This window comes from Setaria italica, chromosome VIII (assembly GCF_000263155.2).
Source record: "Setaria italica strain Yugu1 chromosome VIII, Setaria_italica_v2.0, whole genome shotgun sequence".
NCBI classification, from domain to species: domain Eukaryota; kingdom Viridiplantae; phylum Streptophyta; class Magnoliopsida; order Poales; family Poaceae; genus Setaria; species Setaria italica.
In genome coordinates, this window is record NC_028457.1 from 33,183,967 (window position 1) to 33,210,842 (window position 26,876).

The window sequence follows — 26,876 nt, forward strand, 5'->3', positions numbered from 1 at the left end:
CTAAACCTTACTTCGTTTCATTGCATCGGCCCCTCGTTCAAGGTTTATCCCTAGAGGCAGGTATCATGTATTTCTAATGGATGAGATACCTCATAGTAAGAATTAATACATAAAATGCGTACAAAAAGTCATTTCCCCTCACCGATCTGTCAGAAGGCCCGTGACTTTATAGATCCATCAGCCCTTAGGACTACCAATTCTAGCTCTAAACTTTATGAGTGTCCTTAAAGTTATGAGGGTATATCCAAACAGGCCCTAAATTGGCAGATATTTACGGCCCTGAAAAAAAAAAAGAGTTGCAATATGTGGCAGAAACCCCCCTCTCGCTTCAGCACACTCTAGTAGTCCACTCCACTCACTCGGCAAACGTTTTTTGAAAAAAATTTAAAAAATATCCAACAGTTTTTAAAAAATACCAAATTTTCACACGAATCAATATAGCTTTTCTACTGACTATACAAAAAGTTTTGTAGTCAAACCGAACTCGACCGTCACTTCGACTCTAAATTTTATTGAATCCTTCTTAAAGTTACTATTTTTCTTCTGAGATGCTTCGATTTGTAATCATCGTACATGATGAAATGTGCAAAACCTTCTCAATTTTTTTCCACAGCCTCCACGCATTATATCATCACATCATGACAAATCTTAAGATTTTGAGACTTTGATTGTTTTTTTTACAATTTAAAAATACTACTGCGACACGTTCATGGTCGTGTTTCCTGAACAAGATGTTTGAAATTTCTTTTCATTTCATGGGTCAGGTCTCAAATTGGTCCAAATAACATGAATATCATTTTTCTACTCATTTTTTTCCATAATTTGAATCACTTGCAGTTCAAATTTGACTTATACCAAAAATTCCCTTGAAATGCAATTAATTAATTAAATATAGCAAATAAATTAAAAAATATACCAAATTTTAACATGGAGTACCAAATGTTGTATGTGGGGAGTAGAAAAAATTTCATGGTGAAAAGAGAAAAAAAATTATTTTTTTGCCGAGTGTCAAAAAAAACACTAGGCAAACCCCCCTCTTTGCCGAGTGTTTTTTTTTGACACTCGGCAAACCCCCCTCTTTGCCGAGTGTTTTTTATTTGACACTCGGCAAAGCCACTATTTGCCGAGTGTTTTTTTTTGCCGAGTGTTTTTAGCTTGGCACTCGGCGAAGAGCTTGTTTGCCGAGTGTCCGAAAAAAAACACTCGGCAAAAATAAAACACTCGGTAAATTTAAAGTTTCCCGTAGTGCAGTCCATTCTTTCATCGCTAGCTCTCGAAAGATGTCATGCCTTATGAAGAGGAATGATATACCCCCATAGTGTATATCATTCCTGCCGTAAGTCTTTGGAGATGTGGAGGTGTCCAGCAACAATCATTTCCCAACATGAAATCCAGAGACACATCTGCAGCAAAAATGTGGAGTGTTTGGAGTTCCTTCAGATTGCATAGACACTTGAGCGAAGGTTCCCTTTGTCTCCTGTCTCATGTATCAAGTGACATCTCTCGAGGACCCTCAGTTTATACAGTTTGCCAAACTCTTTCATGAGGTTTGGATACTTGCCACGTCCTTTATTTAATTTAAGCGGTGTAGGTCTGCACCTATCGCTGCTTGACAGCAAATTAATTCATAATCCAAACCGTGGCATCCGTGTTAGATTTCTTTAAGAGGTAAGTTGTGTGATTGAATATAATAGCTGTCCGACACCCATGCGAGTATCAGAGTATGTGACAGTCTACCTAACCTACCAATCATCAGTTGGTTTTGCGGCGATCAATGGACCAGTAGTGCAGAACTGCAGATTCGTTAGTTCTAAGGCGTCGATTCTATCCTTTGTCAAGTGCTATACCCAAGCTCTGCTCTTCTATCGCGCCCCACCCCACATCGTAGTGTAGACAAGGAGTGGACAGGAAGTTGAAGGAGAGTACTACGTAGGAATTCATGCCATTCTTTAAAGTTACGGAGCCAGTAGTAACAGGAGTACACAATCTTAGGCACTAGATGATTCTTTGTTTAAAAGCCAGTATTTCCAGTAACGAGTGCAGTGTTGCCAAAGATGTAACCCTACAGAGAATCAGAGAAACAAGTGTGCGAGGACACCAGTTTACAGAGCATACAAAAATGACTAGACATCAGTTGGGCGCAACAAGTTCAATGGACCCTACTGAAATTGCAACTCAAGAACATTGCAGAAACCGGACTATGCAGCCAGAGCTCAAATATTCAGGCAAATGGATACATGAAGCAAGGGTCTTGATGTACTGCAGCCAATTGCCAACATTTTGACTCTCTCTTTCGCAACCAAGACAAGACATCACTGGTCATGGAGAAACAGCATAGAACAGCACAGACTGTTACAGAGTGCGAACATAGGCGCCAATTGCTTCGATGTAATCTTCTCCGTGCGCGAAAAAGCCAACAATTCTGCTATTGCTCTGCTCCGGAACGTGGAAAGCAGTTCCAAACTCTGTTCCATAAGGCCCATATGATCTGCCTGTGTTGGTCACAAGTGTAAGAGAAGATAGAACATTTTTAACTCCATGCCATGCACAAAATGTTCCGGAAACTTTCACTATAAACTCTGAAGGGTCAAAACGAATCTGCAAAAAGGAAAAGAAAAATTAGTGTACTGGTTAAGATGCTGGTTATTCATTTCTCTAGAAGGTTCGCTGCATGTGTTTAATTAAGAGAAGGGAATAAGTTTCTGTACGACCCAGGAATGAGACATTTTTCACCTGGCATGGAATGGAATGAAAGTAATGAACCATGCGGGAAAAAAAACAAACGACCTGTAGATGGAACAACAATCTAGTCCACATTGCATATCCCGTAGATTTCAACAGGATTAATTAGTGCTAACCTTACGACCGCCACCTCCACAGCCGCCCCATGGACCTGCAGTGTGCTGCTTGCCGTCATGGTCACTGTATAAAAACTCAAGTGAATCTATGATAGTTCCACTAAAAATTGTCACTCTTTCCAGGTGATGTGGTGTTACTGTGATGTCATGAAGAACCCCTCGATCTCCACCCCAAGGCCCTATCCTGGCGACCCCAGGCTAGAATTAAACCGATTAAAATAACATTAGAATGAAACTAAAAATTATAAAATAAAACTAATATGTAGTAAATCAGTACCTCTTCAAGTCCAATTCTTTCCATCTCATGGTTTGTGTAGACACCAATTGCATCGAGATATCGCCCTGCACGCCCAAAGAAACCAACGATGCAGCCATTGCTCTCCATTGGAATGTGGAAATGTGGTCCCCGCCCTTTTCCAAATGGTCCATAATTACGAACGTTGGTGACAAACGTAAGCGATGTTATAACGTTTACTAGAGTGTTGAATGAACCGATTGATCCTGATACTCCTGTCAGAAACTCCGAAGGTCCTAGCTTAAACTGCAAGAGAAAGAGAAACAATATTTCACATGGAAATATATCCTCATAACTATGACTAGTAGTCATAGCTCCTTGGAGGGTTAACAAGATTTACCATTAGCAGAACATAGTTGGTATGAAAATTTGGCAGCTCAAGTGAAACATTTTAGTACCTTGTATTAACTTATAATTTACAAATCTCTCACGAAGATTTTTTTAGAAAATGGAATCTCTCAGAAAGATAAAACCCTAGGCTATTTCTAGAATTATACAGGAGTCTAAATGTTACCACTAGGTTACTCCCAATACATTCATTCATAGCACACTCTCCAAAGATGAAATACCATATGTAGAGGGAATGATATACCCCTTCCAATACATGTATCATACTATTATTATATTCCTCTGTAGTAACCATAAGTCAATTAATTGATGTATTGATTGTGGATATGATTCCTCTGTAGTAACCATAAGTCAATTAATTGATGTATTGATTGTGGATATGATTTAACTCATCAAGATACTGGTTATAAATACCATTCCTATTTCATTACTTACCATGGCAACAAAATATTCTAGGTGGCACAAAATTAGTGTCTACAATATTGTGTCCATGGCCAGTGGCAGTAGCCTTAGACCCTATTTGGATCTCACCAACTAAACTTTAGCTGGCTAAACTTCAGCTAAAAACCTATTTGTATCCATAGCTAAAGTTTAGCTAGTGTCTTACCTACCGCCCATATAAAGTTTAGCTATTAGCTTGTTGTCCCCAACAGTTAAACTTTAGTTGGGTGGATCCACATAGCACCTTGTCTATTTCTAGTGCACAACACTGCTACGTACATTTTTTTTCTGATTCAACAAGGAATTAAATAAGAGAGAGAGAGCTTTCGGTCCATAACCAAGGGTAAGAAACCATGTGTAAGCTTATGACACATTGTCTTGGATACACACATGCAACAGTTAATTGACTGAAGGTTCCTAAAAACATCACTAATATGCTACACATTGGACGAGTTCTATTATACTTTTATTTGTATGACATGAGAGTTTTGGAGAGAGTGGCATTATACAATGCAGTGGTGAATAACCTTAGGAGTCATAGAATCAAGATAGTTAGCTGCCTCGGTTATGTGCATGCTGGCATGCATGTCTTGATATTTAGTGCCCCAGCTTTAAATAATGATGACCTCTAGAAATGCAAATTTAACTTTGCGTTGCACACGTCTAAACAACATCATTCATATGTAGTTATTTAGGAAAGAGTTATTCCCTTCACACTCACCGTGTTGTTGTTCCCCCCATGGCCGCCCCAAGGGCCTGTAGTGTGGTACAGGCCATCGTGGTCGGTGTACGAAAAATCGATCGAATCGATGATAACTCCACTGCTAATTGTAATGCTGTCCAAACGGTAGGGTGGTATTTTGATGTCTTTTGACTCTCCTCCATCTCCACCCCATGGACCAAATTTGGACAGCTCAAGCTGAGGCACACCGATAATATTCAAAATTATAAAAGAAAATTATCTTTAGATGGATTTTGGAGCTATTTCACAATGGCTAACGCTAACCTTACGAGCGCTACCTCCACATCCTCCAGATGGACCTGCAGTGCACTGCTGGCCGTTGTGGTCCTGTATAATTAAATACTCCAGTGAATTGATCATGAAAGTTGCACTGAAAATTGTTTTTCTTACCAGGTAATGTGGTTTTACTGTGTTATCATGATGAACCCCTCCATCTCCACGCCAAGGCCCATTTGAGGTGACCCTAGCCTTGAAGTAAATCAATTAAGTATATATTAGAATTGAAAACATAAATCATAAAGTAAAACCAATATGAAATAAATTAATAGTACATCTTGGTCCGTATAGAAACCGATTGCTTCGAGATATCTCCTAGAATGACCAAAGAAACCAACAATGCAGCCATGGCTCTGCACTTGAATGTGGAACGGTCTTCCTCGCGCTCTTCCAAATGGTCCATAGCTACGAGCATTGGTGACAAATGTAAGCGATGTTATAACTTTTTTGAGACCATTGAATGAGCCGATTGATCCTGATACTCCTATCAGAAACTCCGAAGGACCTAGATGAAACTGCAAGAGAAAGAAAAACAATATTTCACATTAATGAAATATCCTTCAGACAAATATGAATACTCAGGTAATAACTTTTAGCCGTACCACCTTAGGGAGATATCAAGATTTACCACGAGTACAACATAGGAGGTACATAAAAATGGTATCTCAGATTATAATTTCAGAATGTTTCAAAAAAAATCCTAGTTTTTACTTATGCTTCTCCCCAGTGAGTCCAAATGTTAGGCTACTTCCAAACCATTGTTTCATAGCACACTCATCGAATACCATGCTATATGGAGAGAGATTGATACAAGCCTTACAAATACATAAGAAAAGTTAATTATTTTAGAAGTTGTGGTCGTGCCAAAGGGACCAAAATATGTGCGTAATTTCTTTGTTTTCACGTACCCAAGATGTAACCCCATGTAGATATTGCTTATGTTTCTCTCTCTTATTTAATTACTTGCCATTTCAGCAAAATATCTTAGCTGTCTGTGAATTTAGATGTAGTCACCCAATAAGCTTAAACAATTTAACTTTTTATGTTGCACACATCTAAATAATATCATTTGTATTTGAACGGAAGGGGTTCTTTCCACACTCACTGAGTTAGTGTTGCCGCCAAAGCCGCCCCAAGGGCCTATAGTGTGATACTGGCCATCGTGGTCAGTGTATGAAAACTGGATCGAATCGATGACAACTCCACTGCTGATTGTTACGCTGTCCAAACGGTAGGGTGCAATTTTGACGTCTCGTGGCTTCCCTCCAGCTCCACCCCATGGCCCAAATTTAGCAAGCTTAAGCTGAGGGACACAAATTAACATTAAAATTAAGTGAAATGGAAGAAAACAAGATAAATTGACACTACAATAGAGATATATGGCTAAATGCATTTATGGAATGGAACATTAAAATATCCGTGCTGAAGTCTACTACTTATATAAACGTGCACTTTCTAGATGTGTATGATGTGTTGTTGTCTCAGCTTAGAAAGATATGTATATGAAACGTTAATCTTTGCACAAGATGTGGCTTAAGTTTGAAAGATGTATGGAATGTGTAATTTTTGTATGAATGTCTGAATTTGTAAATATGTATCATGTATGAAACAACCTTATAGAGATGGTTCCATAGAGAAAAATATGTCTTATGAAATTAACCGATGGTTAGTAGAAAACATGTCTACGTTACTATTTACCAATGGCAAAAGTTATCTAACATACTGTCTTATATATATTTTTATTTTTTAATTTTCTTTTTATGTTTATGGTTTTTTATAATGAACCAATTTCATTAATGGTTGCCGTTGAGCCTCTTGACTATTTCCAAGGGCAATAGCTCGTTTCAACTATCTGATGTCTCCAAAAATTATTTTTACTGTTGCGGAGGAGAAGCATGGAGGGATCATCATAAGAGCACTAGGATTATGATTTATATAATACAACCTTATATTCTTCTAGCTGAATAACTCTGTGATGCTAACTTCATCACCACTGTGGCGCACCAAGAGACGATGCTATGTATTAGAAATAATTCTAGTGTAATTATTATTCAATAATGTAAATTATATATATGAATGAAGCAATCTATTATTGAGATTATTTATTAGTTAATTATGTTTTTTCTTGCAAAAAAGTAATTTAGTTTCTTTTTCCCAATCAATATGAAATTGCTAAGATGCATAGTAATCCTTTCTAAGTTTAAATATGGGCGTACATATGTACAAAATCCAAAGGAATGCATAAAAAACAAAGTAAACCTATAATTTTGATCCCACATGCCAGCTAAAAATCTCAAATTTAAGATCCAAACTAAAATTAAAGGTACAAAAATCCATTTTATGTGAAACAACTACCTTTCAAACATCTAAAATCGATCAAATTCCCACTACATAGAGAACAAGACTCGCAAGGAAAGAAATATCGCACAAAGATGGGATGGTTAGTAATTAATTAAACTTTATACAGAGTATGAAGCTGTTCTTTTCCAATCCTAGGAATTGCATGTGTGTGTATTTATTTAGCATGAAAATCACATGACTTCCAACTTGTCGCGCACAATCATGTGGGTAGACTAGGTCAGTATCACTACCGGACACAGTCAAATTGCCGAGTGCCAGGGGCACTCGGCGAAGGGCAGAATACCCTCGGCGAACCGTTTGCCGAGTGTAACACTCGGCAAACGGCACACGGCAAATCTAGAGTCGGCAAACACTAGTTCGCCGAGTGTCTTGTGTCGGGCACTCGGCAAAGACTTTGCCGAGTGCCCAGAAAACACTCGGCGAACACTTATTGAAAAAATAAAAAAAAAAATCACGCACCGCCACTGCTCCGCCGCCGCCGCCGCCGCCGCCGCCGCCACCATCCTCTCCTCTTCTCTTCAGGCCCCGGCGCCGGCGGATCCGGTGGAGGGGACGGGCGGGCGGCGGATCCGGGGGCGCCGTGCGCCGGGCGGCGGCGGATCCGGGGGCCGGGGCGGCGGCGGCGGAGGATCCGGGGGCCGGGGCGGCGGGCGGCGGAGGATCCGGCGGGCGGCGGAGGATCCGGAGGCCGGGGCGGCGGATCCGAGGGCCGGGGCGGCGGAGGATCCGGCGGGCGGCGGCGGATCCGGCGGGCGGCGGCGGATCCGGAGGCCGGGGCGGCGGATCCGGGGGCCGGGGCGGCGGAGGATCCGGCGGGCGGCGGCGGATCCGGAGGGCGGCGGCGGATCCGGAGGCCGGGGCGGCGGATCCGGGGGCCGGGGCGGCGGAGGATCCGGCGGGCGGCGGAGGATCCGGCCGGCGGCGGCGGATCCGGGAGCGCGGGGCGGCGGCGGGGGGCGCCGGGCGGCGGCGGGGCCGGGGCCGCCGGGCGGCGGCGGGGGGCGCCGGGCGGCATGGGAGAGAGGAGGGAGAGAGGAGGCAGTGAGGCAGTGAGGGCGCCGGGTGTTGGGAGAGAGGGCGCAGTGAGGGGAGTCAGGCCGGCCGGAGGCACTTATTTAATTGAGGGGCCGGGCGGATAGTTTGCCGAGTGTCCTACGTGGACACTCGGTAAAGAGTTTTCTTTGCCGAGTGTCCAGCGTAGGACACTCGGCAAACGTTTTTTAAAAAAAATTTAAAAAATATCCAACAGTTTCAAAAAAATACCAAATTTTCACACAAATCAATATAGGTTTTCTACTGACTATACAAAAAGTTTTGTAGTCAAACCGAACTCGACCGTCACTTCGACTCTAAATTTTATCGAATCCTTCTTAAAGTTACTATTCTTCTTCTGAGATGCTTCGGTTTGTAATCATCGTACATGATGAAATGTGCAAAACCTTCTCAATTTTTTTCCACAGCCTCCACGTATTATATCATCACATCATGACAAATCTTAAGATTTTCAGACTTTGATTGTTTTTTTTACAATTTAAAAATACTACTGCGACACGCTCATGATCGTGTTTCCTGAACAAGATGTTCGAAATTTCTTTTCATTTCATGGGTCAGGTCTCAAATTGGTCCAAATAACATGAATATCATTTTTCTACTCATTTTATTCCATAATTTGAATCACTTGCAGTTCAAATTTGACTTATACCAAAAATTCCCTTGAAATGCAATTAATTAATTAAATATAGCAAATAAATTCAAAAATATACCAAATTTTAACATGGAGTACCACATGTTGTATGTGGGGAGTAGAAAAAATTTCATGGTGAAAAGAGGAAAAAAAATTATTTTTTTGCCGAGTGTCAAAAAAAAACACTCGGCAAACCCCCCTCTTTGCCGAGTGTTTTTTTTGACACTCGGCAAACCCCATCTTTGCCGAGTGTTTTTTTTGACACTCGGCAAAGAGGGGGCTTTGCCGAGTGTTTTTTATTTGACACTCGGCAAAGCCACGATTTGCCGAGTGTTTTTTTTTTGCCGAGTGTTTTTGGCTTGGCACTCGGCGAAGAGCTTGTTTGCCGAGTGTCCGAAAAAAAACACTCGGCAAAAAGTAAACACTCGGCAAATTTAAAGTTTCCCGTAGTGTATTCTAAGGGCCTCAGAATAGAACCACCTGGGATACTTGTTGTATCAGATGAGTTTTTTTACCCTTATTTCATAGCATACCATTATACCTTGCAAAATCTTTGATTGTTCAAAAACCAAGTTGGTATGTGTTTTTTTAACCATTTGAATAGAGTATCTGTAAAGTAGTGCCAAGTCTTAAGAAATTCAGTTTTCCTGGTAGTTGACTATATTAGTAAGGCTATTCCCAATGGAGGTCGTTTCATATGAGTTTCATTCTTATTTAATGGCGTGACACATCAACAATTCTGCTAACATGGCATGATAATTATGAAGAGAGAGAAGGTAGCAGTTTCATCATGATGAAACTATGTATGCATTGTATCCAAAACTATGAAACCTGTTGAAACCAGCATTGGAGCTAGAGAGTTTCATTTCGTATGATCATGTGCATCGTAATTAAATGCAATGGCTACCAGCCTATAAAACTACGAAGTGAAACTATGCATTGGAAGGCTTTGTTTTATTCATCAAATTAAATATCTTGTAGTGCGAAATGAAACTCCCCATTGGGAATTAACAAATTTGATGCCCGGAAGTTGTGGTGGTCATGAAAGGAAGACCGATTGAAAGGAAAATACAACAGGTAATTAACTTTTTGCAACTGTTTCAGCCAGATTAATGCTCTTTTTCTGTGTTATCTAGAAGCCACTAGTTTATATTATCATGCAAGTTGATACCTACTTACCCGGCCATTTGGAGCAGACCCAACGGCAGATCGGTTTGCTGCTTCCGTTTCCTCCAGCATACATAGGATATCAGGCATAGATGGCCTATCCTCTGGTTTAGGCTGCGTGCACCTCTGTGATATCTCGATGCATGCTTTTATTTGCTGGTAGCCAATGTCCAATTGCGTCTCCTTCATCTGTGATGAATCCTTTACGAGCCTAGTCATCCAGCTCACCAGTACCTGACTAGGAATAATGTATCTCATTACTAAAAAAACATTGAAAACAAAATACTGGTTGTTTTAACTATAATTATTTATGTAAAGGGAGTGATCAATTAGGCTAGTCTCAGTGCATTGTATCCTGTTACAATATCCAAGGTTGTCATGTCAAATACTAATACAAATATGATAAACTCTAATAATGCATAGTATCATAGGTTTTTTTCCTTATAGTCACACAAGACAATTAATTATTGTTTGATTGTGTCTATGGTAGTGGACCCAAGACAAGTATCATATGAAACAATTCCATCCCAAAGCTAGGTCCGCTTTCCAATCGTGGGATTTCGTGCCAAAGCTGTATCTCCACGACGGTACATGTTTTTCTCTCTTTATTAATTCGTTAAGTTAGAAAAAAGTCCTACATGGCATCTAATTGATGTGCATGATGCTAATAAGCATTCTAAATTATATGTTTCTTTAATTTTATCCTATATCAAACTAAATTTGAACAAATTTACAGAAGAATACACTATCAAGACATATTTAATTTCATTGTATATTTAATAATTTGATGTTGTAAATGTTAATATATATGTTTTCTACAAACTTTGTCAAAGTTAGACAGGTTTGACTTAGGACAAAGCTAAAGCATACATCTTGGTCAGACGTAGCTCCGGTGTTACGTCCCTTCACCATGTGTCCAATTATCACACCCAAACTATATATGTCTGCCTTGACTGTGATTACTCCACTGTCTATGTACTCGGGTGCCATGTATCCCCTGCATGCATGGAAAACGACAATGTCAAGGTGGGATCCAAACTGAAAGCTGACACCAGGAAAAAACATATGGACAGATAGTATGCATGATTAACTATATATGAACCTCTCTCAGGGAAATTATAGACTTAGCTCACCGTGTTCCACATATCTTTTCAGTGATTGTGCGGCTTTCTTTATTTAAGAGCCTTGACAGACCAAAATCCGCAATTTTGGGCACCATGCCATCATCAAGCAATATATTATCTGGTTTGAGATCTAGATGAACTATGTGCCTCTCATGCAGATAATCCAAACCGAGACAAATTCCTTTTATTATTTGGTAACAAACACGCCATTGAAGCCCACAAGGTTCGACTACATAAATAGACACATGAATATCAATCAACATATGTCAACAATGCTAAAAAAATAAATATCCAGATATTTTCACTAAAAACAGTATCCTAAGTCAAACTTTTTTAACTTTCATAAATTTTTAGAAAAATATAACTTTAGATATTGGTATATTTTTCTATAAATTTAGTCAAACTTAAAATTTAGACTTAGGACAAAATCTAAAGTGAGCTATAACTTGGAATGCAGAGCGTATAAAAATTAATATGTTGACTAAACCTTGTTACTTTGGCATAACAAGCCCATTACACTTTTTCAACATAAGGCCATAATTCTATCTATGATAGTGGGCCAGTGGCTGCTTGGTAACATGTTTTTCCGCCACCCTGATGACAAGAGAAGGTACCTCAATTTCTTTGTGGAAATTTGACTACGACATACAGCAAAAGAGTGTGATTTTATTTACAGGACAGTAGATTAGTCGATTTACATGCAGAACGTGACTTTTATCAACGGGATCCTGTGGGAAGGGACCAGTATGCATTTTTCCCCCACCAATAAAGAACTCACCTTCCATCCACCCCTTTTATCCCGGTTAATATTTGCCCCGTGACTAAAAGTGGCGACCCACCGAAGGCCAGCACGGGGGCGGAGCTTTAGTCCCGGTTGGTATTTACAATCGGGGCTCAAGCCCCCCTTTAGTCCCGATTGTAACGGTTGGAAAATTTGCACCGACGCCTCCTCCTTTTGTCATGGTTGGTAACTCCAACTGGGACAAAAAGTTTACTCCCGGTTGGTAATTCCAACTGGGATAAAAGGGCCGCTTTTGTCCTGGTTGGAGTTTCCAATCGGGACTTAACTACCAACCGAGACAAATTTGTTTTTTTTATCCCGGTTGGAATTTTGAACCGGGACAAAATCTCCTCCCCTATAAAATCACCATACAGAGACCTCTTTTTTCTCCTCCAGCCCGAGCCACTCGGCTCCACCAGAGACATTCGCCCTCCTCTCCATGACGACGAAGCAACCCTAAGGAAGATGTTGCCCGAATTTTTTCCTTATTTCCGTGGAGATTTCACTCATCCAAAGTGTTGTAAAGGTTAGCTAATTCATCCTCCCTTCATTTATTATTATTATGCTTTGTTTTATGCTTTAGAGAGGGAGAAAAATGAGTTTTTTTAGAATGAGGGAGAATGAAAATAATTTTTATTTATACATGTTTTTGAGCTAGAATGTGATGGATAGCTTACTTGTTAAATACGATTCATATTAGTTAAAAGAACTTGATCAATATTAGGTATGAAAAAAAATATAGTAAATGTATTTTTAATATTTAGTCATTGCAATAAAATTAAGGTAAATAAATTGTAGGTGTAAGAAAATAGAACAGTAAGGATTAGGATACACCACCATACAAACCAAATAGTTGAAATAGCACAGTAATGATGGAGATCATGAAGTACAAACCAAATGTTCTTCTTCATGTCTTCTACATCTCCAACTTCCCAGTACGTATGAAGTTTGCACATTTTGTATATTCTATAACACGAATATTTCTATGTGAATACTACGTCTGTGAGTTCCTATACAGTTTTGTGGAACCCAAGGCCATGATTACGCCGCATGAGCAGAAAGTAGGTAAAATAAATTTATTAATAATTAATTATTTTCTAGCTCCTTATATTTAAGTATTTGTGTAACACATATTTCCAAATTACAGATGTGGAATATTCAACATAGAATCTTGGAGAAGGAGAGAATATGGGCAATATGTGAAGGTCTCATGGGATTCCTAGTGGACGAGGTGATAAATTCAGCGAGAGAATTTTATTACGACGGACGTTCATTAGACGCACCGAGCAACACCTCGACGGGAGGATCCTAGGAATGACCGGGACAAATTTTTGTATATATAGTAATTGTTTAAATACTAGTTTGATTTGTATAATATGCTAAAAATTGTATAGTATACTAAGAAATGTATATATAGTAATTTTATAAATACTAATTTGATTTTATTAAAAAAAAGTCTTAGTACTAAAGGGTACGTGCATGCGCCATGCAGGCGCATGCATGGATGCCCTTTAATCCCGGTTAAACGATCAGGGACTAAAGACCCCCCTCCCCCCTTTCGTCTTGAAAATTTTATCCTGGATAGATTTTAGAGAGATTTGAGGCCTACCATCCAGGACTAATGCCGAGTTTTCTACCACTACCCTCAAATCACAAATTAAAATCTCTTCAAAATTTGCAAAATGATATAATGCTCTAATCTGATACTTGTGAATTTAAATGATTTTTTGGAATTATTTGCTTGGGTTTCCAAAATCATTTCAGGTTGGGGCCAGGAACGCCGAACAAAATATGATGAAAACAATCTATAAAAATCCATAAAACACCAAATGGTAAATTGAATATTGCGCCATTATCTATGTTTCAGCATATATTATGTTCTATGCATGGATAAAAATGATTCATAATGGTGTTTTCCCATGTTTCAGTGTTCGAGCACAAAAGCTATGTATTTGTGCAGCGATCTAGGCAAAATCGATTAGTCAAATATCCTGTGAATAAAACACTTTTTTTGAGGTTTGTTGTAGAACTAATTTCGCAGCTGTACAACTTTAATTTACATTTTAATAGCTCTAGAATATGTCCTACTTACCAATATACTTGTGTTAAATACTTGACAGTTTGAACATCATGTAGTCAAATTTGTAAAACTCGAACAATCACTAAGTTTTAAAATATCAGTCTAAATTTGTCTTGGAAAGAACAACCAAAGTCTCATAAATTTGTTAGATATTTAAAACGCATTCAAGTATAGAAAGTAGTGTTTAAACGTGTGCACATAAAAAAACATGCTAAATAAAAAACATAAAGTATTTTGAACTGGACGTTGTACTTAGAAAAGAAAATCCATCCATTCTGAGTGACTAGATCACATGTTTGTTCCACAGTCATACCTGTAAGATGCTTGCCAAGGCTTCCATTACGCAAATACTTGAAGCAAAGTAATTTTTCTCGTGTTTCCGCGAAAATATTTTTCACTCCTTGTGGCACCACCTCTACCTGCGTGTCAGCACAGTACCCAACAAACCAGACTATGTTGTGGTGCCTAATCTTCATCAGACAACCAACCTCGCGATTAAATGTTTCATCTTCGATTGCATAAGATGAGTATAACTTCTTGACAGCAACAAAGCCAGTTGTTCCAAGGACTCCCTGTGTGATTTCAACTATACCTTCCTTAATTATTGACTATTGTGTAATATTATATTTCCAGGAGCATTTATCTATTTAATAGAAAAAAGGTAGAATGACTAAAAATAAATAATCTATAAACTCCGATAAAATATTTGGTCATTTATTTTGGTGAATGTCTTGTGAGCATAAATATTATATTTAAATAGACTAGATCATTGACACTACGAAGCATGCCGGCTCTTTCTGGTGGAGGATGTATTGACACTATCCCAAAACTTTTTCATGATGGCAATTTGCACAGCTCATAAGGGGGACTCAGTTCTGTGTGGCGATGATCTGCTAGCCCTTTCTTTTCCTTCTAGCTAGTAAGACCTTGATAGTGTATTGCCCCATACTGAATGCTTTGAGATGTAAATCATGTCAAAATTTTGTTCGGTCAGATGAAGAAAGTGAACTAATTATAGAATGGAATGATTTTTATTGTAAAACTTAAATTTTTTTGCAATTAGGAAAAAAAAGTCCCACGTACCTTGTAAACTTCGCCATATCCACCGCGGCCAATAAGGTTCTCCTCAGAGAAGTTGTTTGTGATGGCTTGCAAGAGGTGTAGCCTAAGCCTCAATGGCTCTCCTATTTCATCACATACCATGTCTTCGAGAGTGTCATAGATATCATCTTGAGTATCCATTTCTTATCTGTAAAACGTTTCAAGAAGAAGGTCAAATGTGTTTCTCTCTTCTGCAAGGCAATAATAAACAGTGGCAGTATATACGGATAAGATTTCGCAAAATCAACCCAATCTCCAAACGAACAAATGACATCACATCCTATTGCCAAACATTTAAAATGAGAGTTCACACCGTAAAAAAACATAAATAAGTACATCTACAGCTCATGATTGGCCATATGCGTGCATTTGTGGACCCACACCGAAATTATATATGAACAAGATAATTCCAAATTGATTTTGTGTGCTAAAATTAAATGGTACTCCTCCTTCCCAAATTACTATTTGTTCTAGATACATAACTTTTAACAGGACCTATACATAGTCACCATTACCGCTGCCCAGGCCACCCTCATCCACCCCATCTCTTTCTTCTCGGCGCTCCGTCTCCCCGTGCTCCCCCACCTCCACCCCCGTCCCGTCCAGCTCCAGCGGCGGCACCGCCACCGGTGCTGCAACCTTTCCTCGACGACGCTCGCGACCCATTGCCACACCTCCCCACCCACCGTCGGGCTACGGCCTCCTTAGAGTTCCCTCTATAGCTGGGGTACATCGAATCTCTCAAACCTCCAAACCCAAAAGCCTAATGTATTGGATCGGAGCTAATGGAACTTGCCGGACTTGGAGATCATGAGGGGATGAAGTAGGATGGAGAAGAAGAGGGGTCGTCAGATATGAAATTCCATAGAGTTCGACCGGAACCCCAAGAATCCGTCGACACATGCATAGCTTAATTTCAAAATTAAAAACAAAATAAAAGTCTCACCGGCCGGCGACCGGAGAATTTGCACGTCCGACGGAGATAGGATGGAGGCGGAGGAGCGCCAGCACCACGGCAGGAAAACCGGAGCAAAGACGACGACGACGCAGGCGGGCGAGAATACCGAACCTGCTGGTCCTTAAATCGAGGCGCAGAATCCCGGTGCTGTCAACGTTCAATTATCCGTGGTCCGCGTACGGGCCTACGAGGCTACGCGTTTCCGTTCATGCATCTGCATCGCGACAGCATGAAAGTTGCTACCAACAATTCTTGGTCGATTTGTTTTTTTTTTGGAAAAAACCGTACTGATGTTCCTTTCTTTCTTTTATGATGGGCTACTGATGTTCCTTTCTAATAATGGAGGCAGTACACCGGCGTCTTCCAAGAAAGTGCAGTTACATCAACGTCAAGGCAGACCACCAGCTAGCACCGGGGTCTACATCCAATCGAGGCGGTCACTGTGGTAGGAAGGCGATCGACGTCAGGTCGGCAATGCGGAACGTGTGGGTCCTCGCACCATGAGCGTTGACGACAGCAGCGCCGGCAGACTCTTCGTCGATTCATACCTAAGGGCACGTACAACGGCGAGCCGGCTGCCGTCTGCGTGTGTCCACGTCAGCATTTTAGTCCTCTGTGGCGCGCATTAACTGAAGAAAGAGAGGGGCGCCGTCGTCTCGTTCGTCTACGGCACCGGCTCGTGCTCCCACGGCTGGCGACGACGCGCGCGACTCGTTGTGCGACGCGCTGCCGGTCGTCGATGGTGGCGAGGATCCGCTGCGCGCGGGGCTGCATGCGCGCTTTTCCCCTTTGGCGCCAAGGCTCGCGACTGCGACACTTCCCTGTCTCCTCCCGCTCGCTCCTCCTCAGATCTCGCCGCCGGCGGACATGCTCCCCTCCTCCCGCGCCGCCCGTGGCCTCCCAAGGGGGCGCTTGATTCCCTTGCTGCTGCTCGCCTTGCTTCGAGTCGCTGGTCGATTCGTCAGACGACGGGCCTCGATTTGGACGCAGCAGTTCGATCCAGCGACGGGAGAGCTCGATTTGGCTACGGCGGAGGTTGGTTCAGCGGGCAGCGGAGGTCGATTCACATTGCTTCCGGGGGACCTCGATTCAGTTACGACGGGAGTCGATTCGGCGGCGGAGCACCTCGATTTGGCAACGGCGGAGGCCGCTGCGGCTGTGCGAGGTCGATTCGACGCCGCCTCCTGTGCTTTTTTCCCCTAGCTGCTGTGATGAGAGTTCCAGCAGGTAAGCACACGTTCACATTGTTTGATCAATTATTTAATTTGGGTGGATTGTTCAGCATTAAGAAAGGTGCCACCGATTTTCCTGCATCTGCTCCTTGATTTCATTTTTTATTAAGATTTATGTTCATTGATGCTGATTATGTGACCTGCGTTCATGAGGAGTAGTTAGTGTTCTGAACTCACCACCACATTTGTGCTAAGGGGTCACCACCTAAAATTAATTCTTTTATGTATTATTATTACAACATTATTCCCACCGTGGTATAAATCTACCTACCAGTTACAGTTTTTCTTCTCTTCGAGCATATGCTACTGCATCTTCCTCCATGGATTGGTATTCTAAAGAGCAGAATTATGACGAAATTCAGTTTTCGATCAGGGTTAATGTATGAATCTAAATGAACCGTAATGTGCTGAAATGTAAAAAAAAAATTGAATAGGTAACTTAATTTTCAGATACTGCTTTACAAGGAGGTACGACGACTAGAGATGCTTCATGTCCTGCATGAGCTGCACGACTACCTTGGCATTCATAATAAATTGATAACACTTCTCACAAGACTTTGCTGGTTTAGTTTCCATGCCTAATGTATTCATATGGCTCCTCTTTACAAATATCACATGACAGTCTAAGAACCAGGTCCCAGGGTTTTGGGGAAAGATGCTACAGTTAACTTTATTCTCTTTGGTTATGTCATCAAAGAGCTAATTTTGTTGATTCAGGCTGACAGGAGCGCTCAAGCTTACATTCTATCACAAATAGCAAGGTGTTATGGCCACAGGTACACCTTTACAGGTTTGTCTAGTGTTCATATTCAAATGCCTGGTTGATGGAGTAGTACTCATTTGGAGCATCAGGGAGGGGGCCAGAAGCTTTGCCTTTGGAGTTTGAGTACTGCAGGATGGCCACACCGGTGACCTGGCTCCATTGAGGATTGCTTATGAACCTTGGGCTCGCTACAATGTAGATTCCTTTAGTCTCTACCAGAAGCATTTTGTGATTCTGGATCCTGATTGGTAGTGATTGTAAGTGCTGCTGTTTCTTGATTGATCATATTATGTATTGCAAAGGTCAATTATGGGCAAAATCAAAATTAGACCTGCATTGCAATGGTATTACGACTTTACTATATCATATCATGAATTCGGAGTACCTATTGATATAAATATATAATATATTTATGCTTCTCTAAAAGACTCATGCAACTTATTTGAATATACCATACATTCTCTCATTCAAGCACCAAAATGGCTACAAAGATCAAATGCATACTTTGATTACCAACTCAATGAATGGATTAAATGCTTGCATACAGCTAAATAGACAACTCACTGTACATGTTGTCTTTTTAGTTGTCTATGTGTGACATGGCATAGTTCATAGACAGCAGCTGTCTAAACTATTGTACGTGCCCTAACAAGGGGTTGACATTCTCGAAACACATTTGGTGATTTCTAAAACCGTCAGACCATTGAAATCACCAATCACTACACCAGAATTGATTTATGCTGACACAGATCCCGTCTAGATAAGGTTGCGGACGGCTTGTTACCCAACCAACCTTCCATTTGGAGCATGCCTCAGAGGAGCTTGGGAAAAACTCCAAAAACACCAAATTTAAGGGTGAATATTTTGCTCTTAATTTCTTTGGAGGAGGTGGAAATATAAGATGAGTTTGTGCTATTCCAACCTTTTTTTTCAACTTCTATCCATTATTTCTAGCTTCATTAGGTTGTCATCTAGATCTACATCTAGACTTAGAAGAGAGAGGAGGGAAGAGAGAGAAATAAATTAGAGATGGATTATTTTTTAAATAAAATTCTATAGTCATATTATAACCATTACAGTGGTATGTTTGTTATTTTAATGTAATATAGAATTGAGTTGATTATATGTTTCCAATTAGCTTCATAATTTTAACTAATGAGGTTGATTGAATTCTATGTGTCCATTCGTCGGATCTGCTAGCTGTGTTTGGTTCTACCCAAAAACGCACGATTCTGGAATCCTATCATGAGGCTTCATCGGTTGGATTCATTGTAGCGTCAGACGATACGATCCATAGGATGACGATATATACTAGCTAATAACCTTGATCTTCTCTAGCTAGTCGATCGTAATAAGAATATAATTAGAAGAAGAATCTTAATATTAACTTGTTGGTGGAACGAACTCGCTTATTACGTTCCTCAACATCCGCAAATTAAACATGATGCTGGAGATCGTACTTACTGTCCACATGGAGAAATTATTAATAAAGGTCCATGTACGTCGAACAACAAAAATATGTACAAATGGAAAAGGAACCAGCGAAATCCAAATCGATTTGGAATGCTAAATTAGAAACAAAGTAAATATGTCTCACCGGCGGCCACCGGAGAATCGATCGCACGCCCAAGGGAGACAGAGAGGATGGAGGAGAAGCGCTAGCTAGCACCAGCACCACAGCAGGGAAACCGGAGACGACGACGACGACGGCCACGCAGGCGGGCGAATACCTAGCCGATCGAACAGCTAGCCTGGTCCTTAAATCGAAGCGCACAAAGTGTAGTTGCATCAACGTCAATACAGACCAAGCACCAGCTAGCGCCGGGGTGTGCACATGCAATCGAGGCGCCTGCCGTCGTAGGAAGGCAACGTCAAGTCGACAATGCAGAACGTGTGGGTCCTCTCGCACCATGAGAGCAGCAGCGTCGGGGGCGGCAGACTCTTCTTCGATTCATATCTAACAAGGGGATTGACATCCTCGAAACACCTGTGCGGGCTAACGACTAAAATTGACATTACCTTGGATTTGCTAGGCAATCAGGCCAAACCGATCTCACGGAGTCACGGTTTTCGGAAACCTGTCAGACCGGTAGAACGGGTAATTTGCATTGGATATTGGAATTTTTTACGAGGAAGATATGGTTCTGAAAACATATATGTGCTCGTGCAACCATAGATAACGTCCTAGGCTTTATTGGTTGACTTAGGGTACGTCAGTGACATCCACGTCCTGACGGAGTCCCTCAGGCAAGAGCTTCGATGAGCTTTGCTAGTTTGCTCATAAACTAATCATTTTTCATCACATAATTGCACTGGTTACCCTTTTTCTCATTCGCTCGTAAACCCAGCCGGTCTTCACTAGCAACCATGATAGTTACCCCTCGAACAATCGAGTAAGTACCAATATTCCATAATAAATTTCTTTGTTGTCTCCTTTAAAAAATTGTTATGTTGTCGTATGTACGTTCTAAAATTTACTCATCTCTGTGAACGTGCCAATTGCCAGATTTAATTTCTATTTTATGGTTGTCATCCATTCACCTTCGTCGGATGTAGAAATTAACATTACAAATTACTTCAATCTTCATTAGGAGAGAATCATACGTGAAGACGGTTCTTGCATTAGAGCATTTCGCTTCTCTCACTAACATTGCCAAGTCTTAAATGGGCCGGCTGATGGTTGATAGTTTGTTGGATTTCGAACCGGAAATGGACCTGTATTCAGTGTTCCCAGAGCTCCCTCTCGCGCGTTTGGCAGTTAGTATTGGATTTCGGACCTGAAAATGGGCCTATATTCAGTGTTGCAACACCAATAATGAATTTGACCCGGCCCGTGCACTCTCCTGGAAGTACGTAGTCACCAAGTCGCGTGCGCGGGGCATCGCCGGCGGATCCTCTTCCGGCTGTGGCGGATCTTCAATAGCAGCGGGCGGGGACCATAGCCTTCAAGGGGGCCAAGTCTGCGGCGTAGGACGTCTTCGCGTAAGTGCCTTGCTGCATAGTAGTCTCTAATCCTGTACGTGTATTTTTTTCAGTGCCAAATTGCCAATTGATCTCATTGTATTATCCTCTTAGGCCACAATGCAATGCGCTTCTTTAGCCCTAAAAGAAATGCAATGAGCTGCATTTTGCTGCTAAATTCCTATGAAATCCGTAGGTTACAGTGAGGCCTATTCGTAGCAGGTCCTGATACCAGCCGGGCATTATTACTAGGTCATGTACTCATGTGCGTGCTTTAACTTGAAAATGGAGAACATGGTATATACAGAACAGAGGAACAGAGTGTTCTCTGCAATAGTTTTGATGTAGAAAAGATGGCAATAGTAACATTTCCCTGATCCAAATTTCTACGAAAGAAAATAGCATTCAATATGCATATATAGTTCCAAAGTTGAATCAGATTCTCAGAGCAGTTGACACAAGTAATCTCAAATGTAGTCATCATGCTAAAACATCACATCTGAAAAAGAAACTATTATCTACCTTGTAGGCTAGATAGTTACATCATTAGCACTACATGGCTCTGCAGATGTCGATTCCTCTTCCTTGGCCACCCTTACATGGAAATATGCTGGGTGTTTAGGCTCAGGCAGGATCATGCTTACGCTGCTTAGCATCCCAACCACACCTGACATTGTGGGCCTATCAGCAGCATTCTCTTGCACACACAGGAGCGCGATGTTTATGCATCTCATGATTTATAGTGTTTGATGACTCGCCGCAACAAATGATGCGTCCACAAGTTGAAACCACCTTCCCTCACTCCACAGCTGCCATGCCTATGAAAATGTTAATCATAAATTACACATTTCAAGCTTATAACTTACTGTATAAACAGAACAAATTTACAAATGTGAAAATATCTGGAGAAGACTCACGTATCCAAGAAGGTTCAAAAAGTCTCCGTATTGCTGGAAACCTGAATTTGTTTTTTCCAATGATGATCTCTAGAATTAGCACACCGAAGCTGAACACATCAGATTTTATTGAGTAGATACCTCCTGAAGCATTCTGGGGCCATGTAACCACTAGAAGGGCACACACAAGACAATAAACAAGAAAAAGTTCTTATTTCAGCTTGTTGTCATTTATCAACTTATAGCAATAAGGAACTTATTTGGCAAACAAAGCTTACTATGTTCCAACCACCCTTTAAGTGTTTCCTTCTGTGTCATTTGAGCTAAACATTTTAGCAAGGCCAAAATCTGAAAATTTAGGGTTCATTTCAGAGTCCAAGAGAATGTTGCTTGCTTTTACATCTCTATGTATAATGGGTAATCTAGAGTATTTATGCAAATATAGAAGCTCTTCTGCTGTTGCTTCAATTATGATTAGACGTTTATTCCAGCTAAGTAAGCTTCTTCTTGTTTCATCTGCACATTAACTAAGAGTAAATGCAACAGAAAAACTAGAAAAGTACCCAGGATGCATAATTGTTCGATATATATAGTACCGAAGAATAAAGAAATCCAAGCTTTTATTTGGCAAATATTCATAGACCAGAATTTTTTCCTCCCCTTGAGAGCAACATCCCAAGAGCCTAACCAGATTTCTGTGCTGGAGTTTGGCAATCAGCTGGACTTCATTTTTGAACTCTCTGAAACCTTGTCCTGAATGTGAAGCAAGTCTCTTAATTGCTATCTCCAATCCATCAGGAAGCTTAACCAGTAAAAAGTGTTACATTTTCTTGACCATTGATATGGTCTTTTTGTTGACAATCTTCTCTACCAGAAGCAAACTAACTTGAATGACATATAAAATCAGTCTTCACAATTTCTCATGGAGCATGAGTTTTAGTTCCTTTCTCTCTATGTTATCCCACACATTCTCTACCTTGTATACAGGACCAAAGCCACCTTGCCCAAGTTTATTTTCTACCGAGAAGTTTTTTCTGGCTTCCAAAACTTGAGAAAAGCTGAAAAACGTGAACATTGAATTGCTCCCTTCTATTCCCAATTCCAGTTCTTCATCTTGGTGCACATTCACTTTCAATCTATCCATTAAACTCCATTTACCTGTGTTAACAGTTGTATGGTCGTATAAGTTACAAATTTGCAAACAAAAACTTGATGACTGCATGCAGGTAATAGTAGCATAGTAGTTAGTAGAACGGTAATTTCACACACAACTAACCTGGTCTGTGCCTTCTCATCCATCCAAAGCCAAAAATGAAGCACATAAGTGCTGCCACTAGAGGAACAACTATGGCCATCGCCCAAATCTTGCTCTTGGGCCCTGACATGAGAAGTAAAGCATTAAGCGGCGTTTTTGTGTTTAGAGCATAACTTAGAAGCCAGGTACTCGATTGGGTTGCACCAATACCGGACAGGCCATTGCAGTCGGTTCCAAATTTAGTAGACAATCAATATGTAATACTCAGTATCCTATAAAAGGCCCAGCTCTCACAAAAAGGTTAAATCGGAGATGCTACAATAGAAAAATGAAGGTTTATTATGTGGTGGGAGTTCCCAACATAATGTTCTCTATTCTACATATGCTTATGTACAAACTAAATCTTAATTTATTTGGTTTGGACATGTTTTTCATTATCCTTAAATTTTGTAGCATCTAGCTAAGAGCACAGTGCAAAGCAGTGCACAAAACTACAAGACAATTTAATGATTAGGTATATAAACATTGAATTAAAATCGTGTGAATCGAGGTAACTACAAAACATTGAAATCACTCATCTGCTGGATTCCTTGGGAGATTTGAAGCAGCTCCAAACTCTGGATATCAGGGAGACATCTGTAACCAAGCACCAAAGAGCATCATTAAGCTAGAGAAGCTGCAATACGTTCGTGCTGGCAGCACCGTAACCATGGACAATGATGCCGGCATGGTACAAGACTCACCACAACCAGCAGCAGCGGATAACCCATCATCATCAGAACATCCAACATCACCACCACCAGAAGCAGAGAACTCACCATTATTAGTTACATCATCACCACCAGCAGCAGATAGCAGGCCGGGTGCAACTCTGGTGCTAAACTGGTTGTTCATACAGCAGCAGCAGCACCGACTTGATGATGGCTCTCATAATGGCGTCAAGGTTCCTCGAGGGATTGGGCGGAACCTTTCCACCATGCACACTCTGGATGTTGTTAACATCAGCGCTGCCGCGAGGGCGTTCTGGAGGAGCTCAAGAACGTTACCCAACTGCACAAGCTTGGAGTGTCGGGCATCAACCAGAACAAAACAACGCCGACAAGCTCTTTTCAGCCATCGTCTCACGTCTCAACCATGTGTGCAATCCTTGTCACTGCACGTGCAGGGGCAGCTCAACGAAGCCAACTGCTTGGGGGGCTTCTCCGAGGAAACTATCAAGAGCCTGCGGCTGGGGAGCCTCAAGTTGTACTTGGATGACTGCAGGTTGCCAGTGTGGATCAAGAACCTTTGGAATCTCAGAAAATTGAGATTACATAAGACTAAGTTAGCGCAAGAGGAGATATTCCTCCTTCCAAACCTACATCGAGGAAATCTAGCTATGTCTTTTTCTGTCAGAGCTCCAAGATGGTATGCTCCAATGCAATTCTCGGTCCGCGCCGCGCACCTCGAGATTTCTTGCAGCTCCAAGTTACAGGCTAAAATAACATTTGCCCACGGAATGCATCATATTATTACGGTGCTGAGGATTCGGTGCCCGCGCGTGTCGTCACTGCAGATCCATGGCCTGCGCCCTGCGGCATCTAGATGGTCTGAAGGAAGTCTGGCTCAGCGGGCCCTGTGATGACGCCCATAAGCAAACACTATCAGAGCGAGCTTGCCACCGTATCGGGTAAGAAAAGGAAATTAAAGAGCAAACCGACCGGGTTCGTCGACCCCATGTACTACTCACGACCAGGTTGTAGCATGCCCATTCTAGTCGCCTCCATCCAAAGACCAGAAGGGCTTCGTGGTGATGAGCCAACTACCAAAAGCTTTTCTAGATGACAGGTATATTCTTCCTTTTATAAGAAAAAACTACAGTCCATACTCTTTTTCCTCAAGCGGGGAGTGAGGTTTTTTGATGAGGTGGGCATGTAATCTCACTTGTGAAATATAAAATATTTTTCCCGTAGATGCATGTTGCCTGCGCGTCTCATGTGTCGAACCGTGTGCCATCTTTTTTACTTTTTCCGCAAAAGTGTGCAGCTATCGACAGAGCTGAACATCGAAGCAAGAATCCCCCTCCCCAAGTTTTCGCAACTGTTAGACTCTTCAACCCATGCCACGGTGAATACCAACTTCTCACGCGGCCAAGGCCAAAAGACATAAAGGGAGCTCCCATAATAAAAAGTTAAAGCTTGCCAATTATCCGGAAGAATTGAAGGAGGGTTCAGCAAACTTCTTGTGACTTCTGAGGCTGGAGGAACCAGCAGGTTCGTCGACCCAACGGCTAATGACCAGCTCGTCATGGTCGTCCTTATCGTCGCTGCCTCCGTCCTCCCAGGCGTCTTTGCCTGGGAAATTAAATACAAGGTCAGTGCTGTCCATGTCACCTATTGGCCCCTGCTACACTCACTGTTCAGTCATCTCGATAACGTACGGCAAGCTGCATGCATTAACGTTTTTCCTCACAGGCTGTCAGAGAGCAAAGGGCCTGTTTGGTTAGCATTGCTTATTATAAGCAACTTATAAATAAGCAAATAAGTTGCTTATAATCCAAACACTCTTGCTTATAAGAAGTTGCTTATAAGTTGCTTATGCATAAGCATATAAGCAAACTTTTGGGTTGCTTATAGTTGCTTATGGAGCACTTTTACTCCTCCTACCCTCATTCTCTCTCCTCTCTCCCCTTTCTCTCTTCTCTCTCCCGTCACCACTGCCTGGCGCCGCTTCCGCCGGCCGCCGCCCGCCTGCGCGCCGCCCGCCGCCGCTCCCGCCCGCCCGCCGCCAGCTCGCCGCCTGCCTCCGCGCTCGCCCGACCGCCGCCGCTCCCGCCCGCCCGCCGCCCGCTCGCCGTCCGCCTTCGCGCCGCTCGCCGCTCGCCGCCCGCTCCTGCGCCGCCCGCCCGCTGGATCTCCCGCCCGCCCGCCCGCTGGATCTCCCGCCCGCCCGCCCGCTGGATCTCCTTGCTCCTCCTCCCGCGCCGTCGCTGGATCTGGACGAGCGGAGGGGCGCCCGCTGTACGAATCGAGCCTTCGGCGCCCGTCGGGGGAGAAGCAGGCGGCGCGTCCAGTGGGCTCGAGCCCGCCGCCCATTTTCCATCTCGTCGGCTGCTCCCGCCCGCCGCCGCCGCTCCCACCCGCCCGCCGCCCGCCCGCCTCCGCGCCGCGCGCCCGCCGCCGGCCGCCCGCCGCTCGCACCCCGCCGCTGCCCAAACCAAGGGGTAGGAGCTGGGCCATTTTCAGGGGTAGGAAAATGGGATGGCAGGGGTAAATATGTCAATACCAATCATATAAGCAACCCAAACCAAACACCTAGACTTAGGCGTTTGGTTCCCTTTGCTTATTTTTAAGCAAATGTCACATCAATATTTAGATACTAATTAGGAGTATTAAACGTAGGCTATTTATAAAACCAATAACAAACGTGGAGGCCCAATAGCTAGAGGAGTATGTCAAACCATGTGAATCGTTCATTGGGACGGAGGGAGTAAATCGGTGATAGATGTTTCATACTTTCTTTGCGCCTTTGAATTTATTAGGTTGATGGAGAAACCTAATGGGAAATGTTGTGA

At 42.1% G+C, this 26,876-nt stretch overlaps 2 protein-coding genes, 1 long non-coding RNA gene and 1 pseudogene across 5 annotated transcripts; 2 read left to right on the top strand and 2 right to left on the bottom strand.

The window, feature by feature from the left end:
- Positions 1–1,979: 1,979 nt before the first annotated feature.
- Positions 1,980–16,327, bottom strand: LOC101773616 (mannose/glucose-specific lectin). 3 transcript variants are annotated; one of them, XM_012848578.2, is made up of 14 exons: positions 16,205–16,327; positions 15,241–15,406; positions 14,471–14,576; positions 11,306–11,525; positions 11,043–11,169; positions 10,185–10,406; positions 6,066–6,263; positions 5,236–5,475; positions 5,075–5,152; positions 4,949–5,011; positions 4,664–4,861; positions 3,136–3,399; positions 2,859–3,056; positions 1,980–2,598 (listed from the first exon to the last, which is right to left on the bottom strand). In XM_012848578.2, the coding sequence occupies exons 2-14, from the start codon at positions 15,397–15,399 to the stop codon at positions 2,353–2,355; spliced, it is 2,319 nt and encodes a 772-aa protein (XP_012704032.1). In that variant the 5' UTR covers positions 15,400–15,406; positions 16,205–16,327; the 3' UTR covers positions 1,980–2,352. The 3 variants fall into 3 exon arrangements, with proteins under 3 accessions (XP_012704032.1, XP_004979670.1, XP_012704033.1); XM_004979613.2 differs by having other exon boundaries at positions 14,471–14,729; XM_012848579.2 differs by having other exon boundaries at positions 14,471–14,743.
- A 362-nt stretch (positions 16,328–16,689) lies between these two features.
- On the top strand, positions 16,690–18,577 carry LOC101774565. The gene is made up of 2 exons (XR_215694.3): positions 16,690–17,443; positions 18,166–18,577. It is a non-coding gene; the product is annotated as an uncharacterized LOC101774565 (long non-coding RNA).
- Positions 18,578–21,663: 3,086 nt separating this feature from the next.
- Positions 21,664–23,942, bottom strand: LOC111258265 (annotated as a pseudogene).
- A 90-nt stretch (positions 23,943–24,032) lies between these two features.
- Positions 24,033–24,944, top strand: LOC111258345. Its single transcript, XM_022829549.1, has one exon. It carries the CDS (start codon positions 24,033–24,035, stop codon positions 24,942–24,944), a length of 912 nt encoding a protein of 303 aa, XP_022685284.1.
- The last annotated feature ends 1,932 nt before the right edge of the window (positions 24,945–26,876 follow it).

Coding starts and splice junctions, on each gene's coding strand:
- LOC111258345 (XM_022829549.1), top strand. CDS start 24,033: ATGGACAATGATGCCGGCATGGTACAAGACTCACCACAACCAGCAGCA.
- LOC101773616 (XM_004979613.2), bottom strand. CDS start 15,399: ATGGATACTCAAGATGATATCTATGACACTCTCGAAGACATGGTATGT. Junction 11,170..11,305: donor GAAAAGATATGTGGAACACG/GTGAGCTAAGTC, acceptor CCATGCATGCAG/GGGATACATGGCACCCGAGT. Junction 3,400..4,663: donor ATGGGGGGAACAACAACACG/GTGAGTGTGAAG, acceptor TTTCTCTTGCAG/TTTAAGCTAGGACCTTCGGA.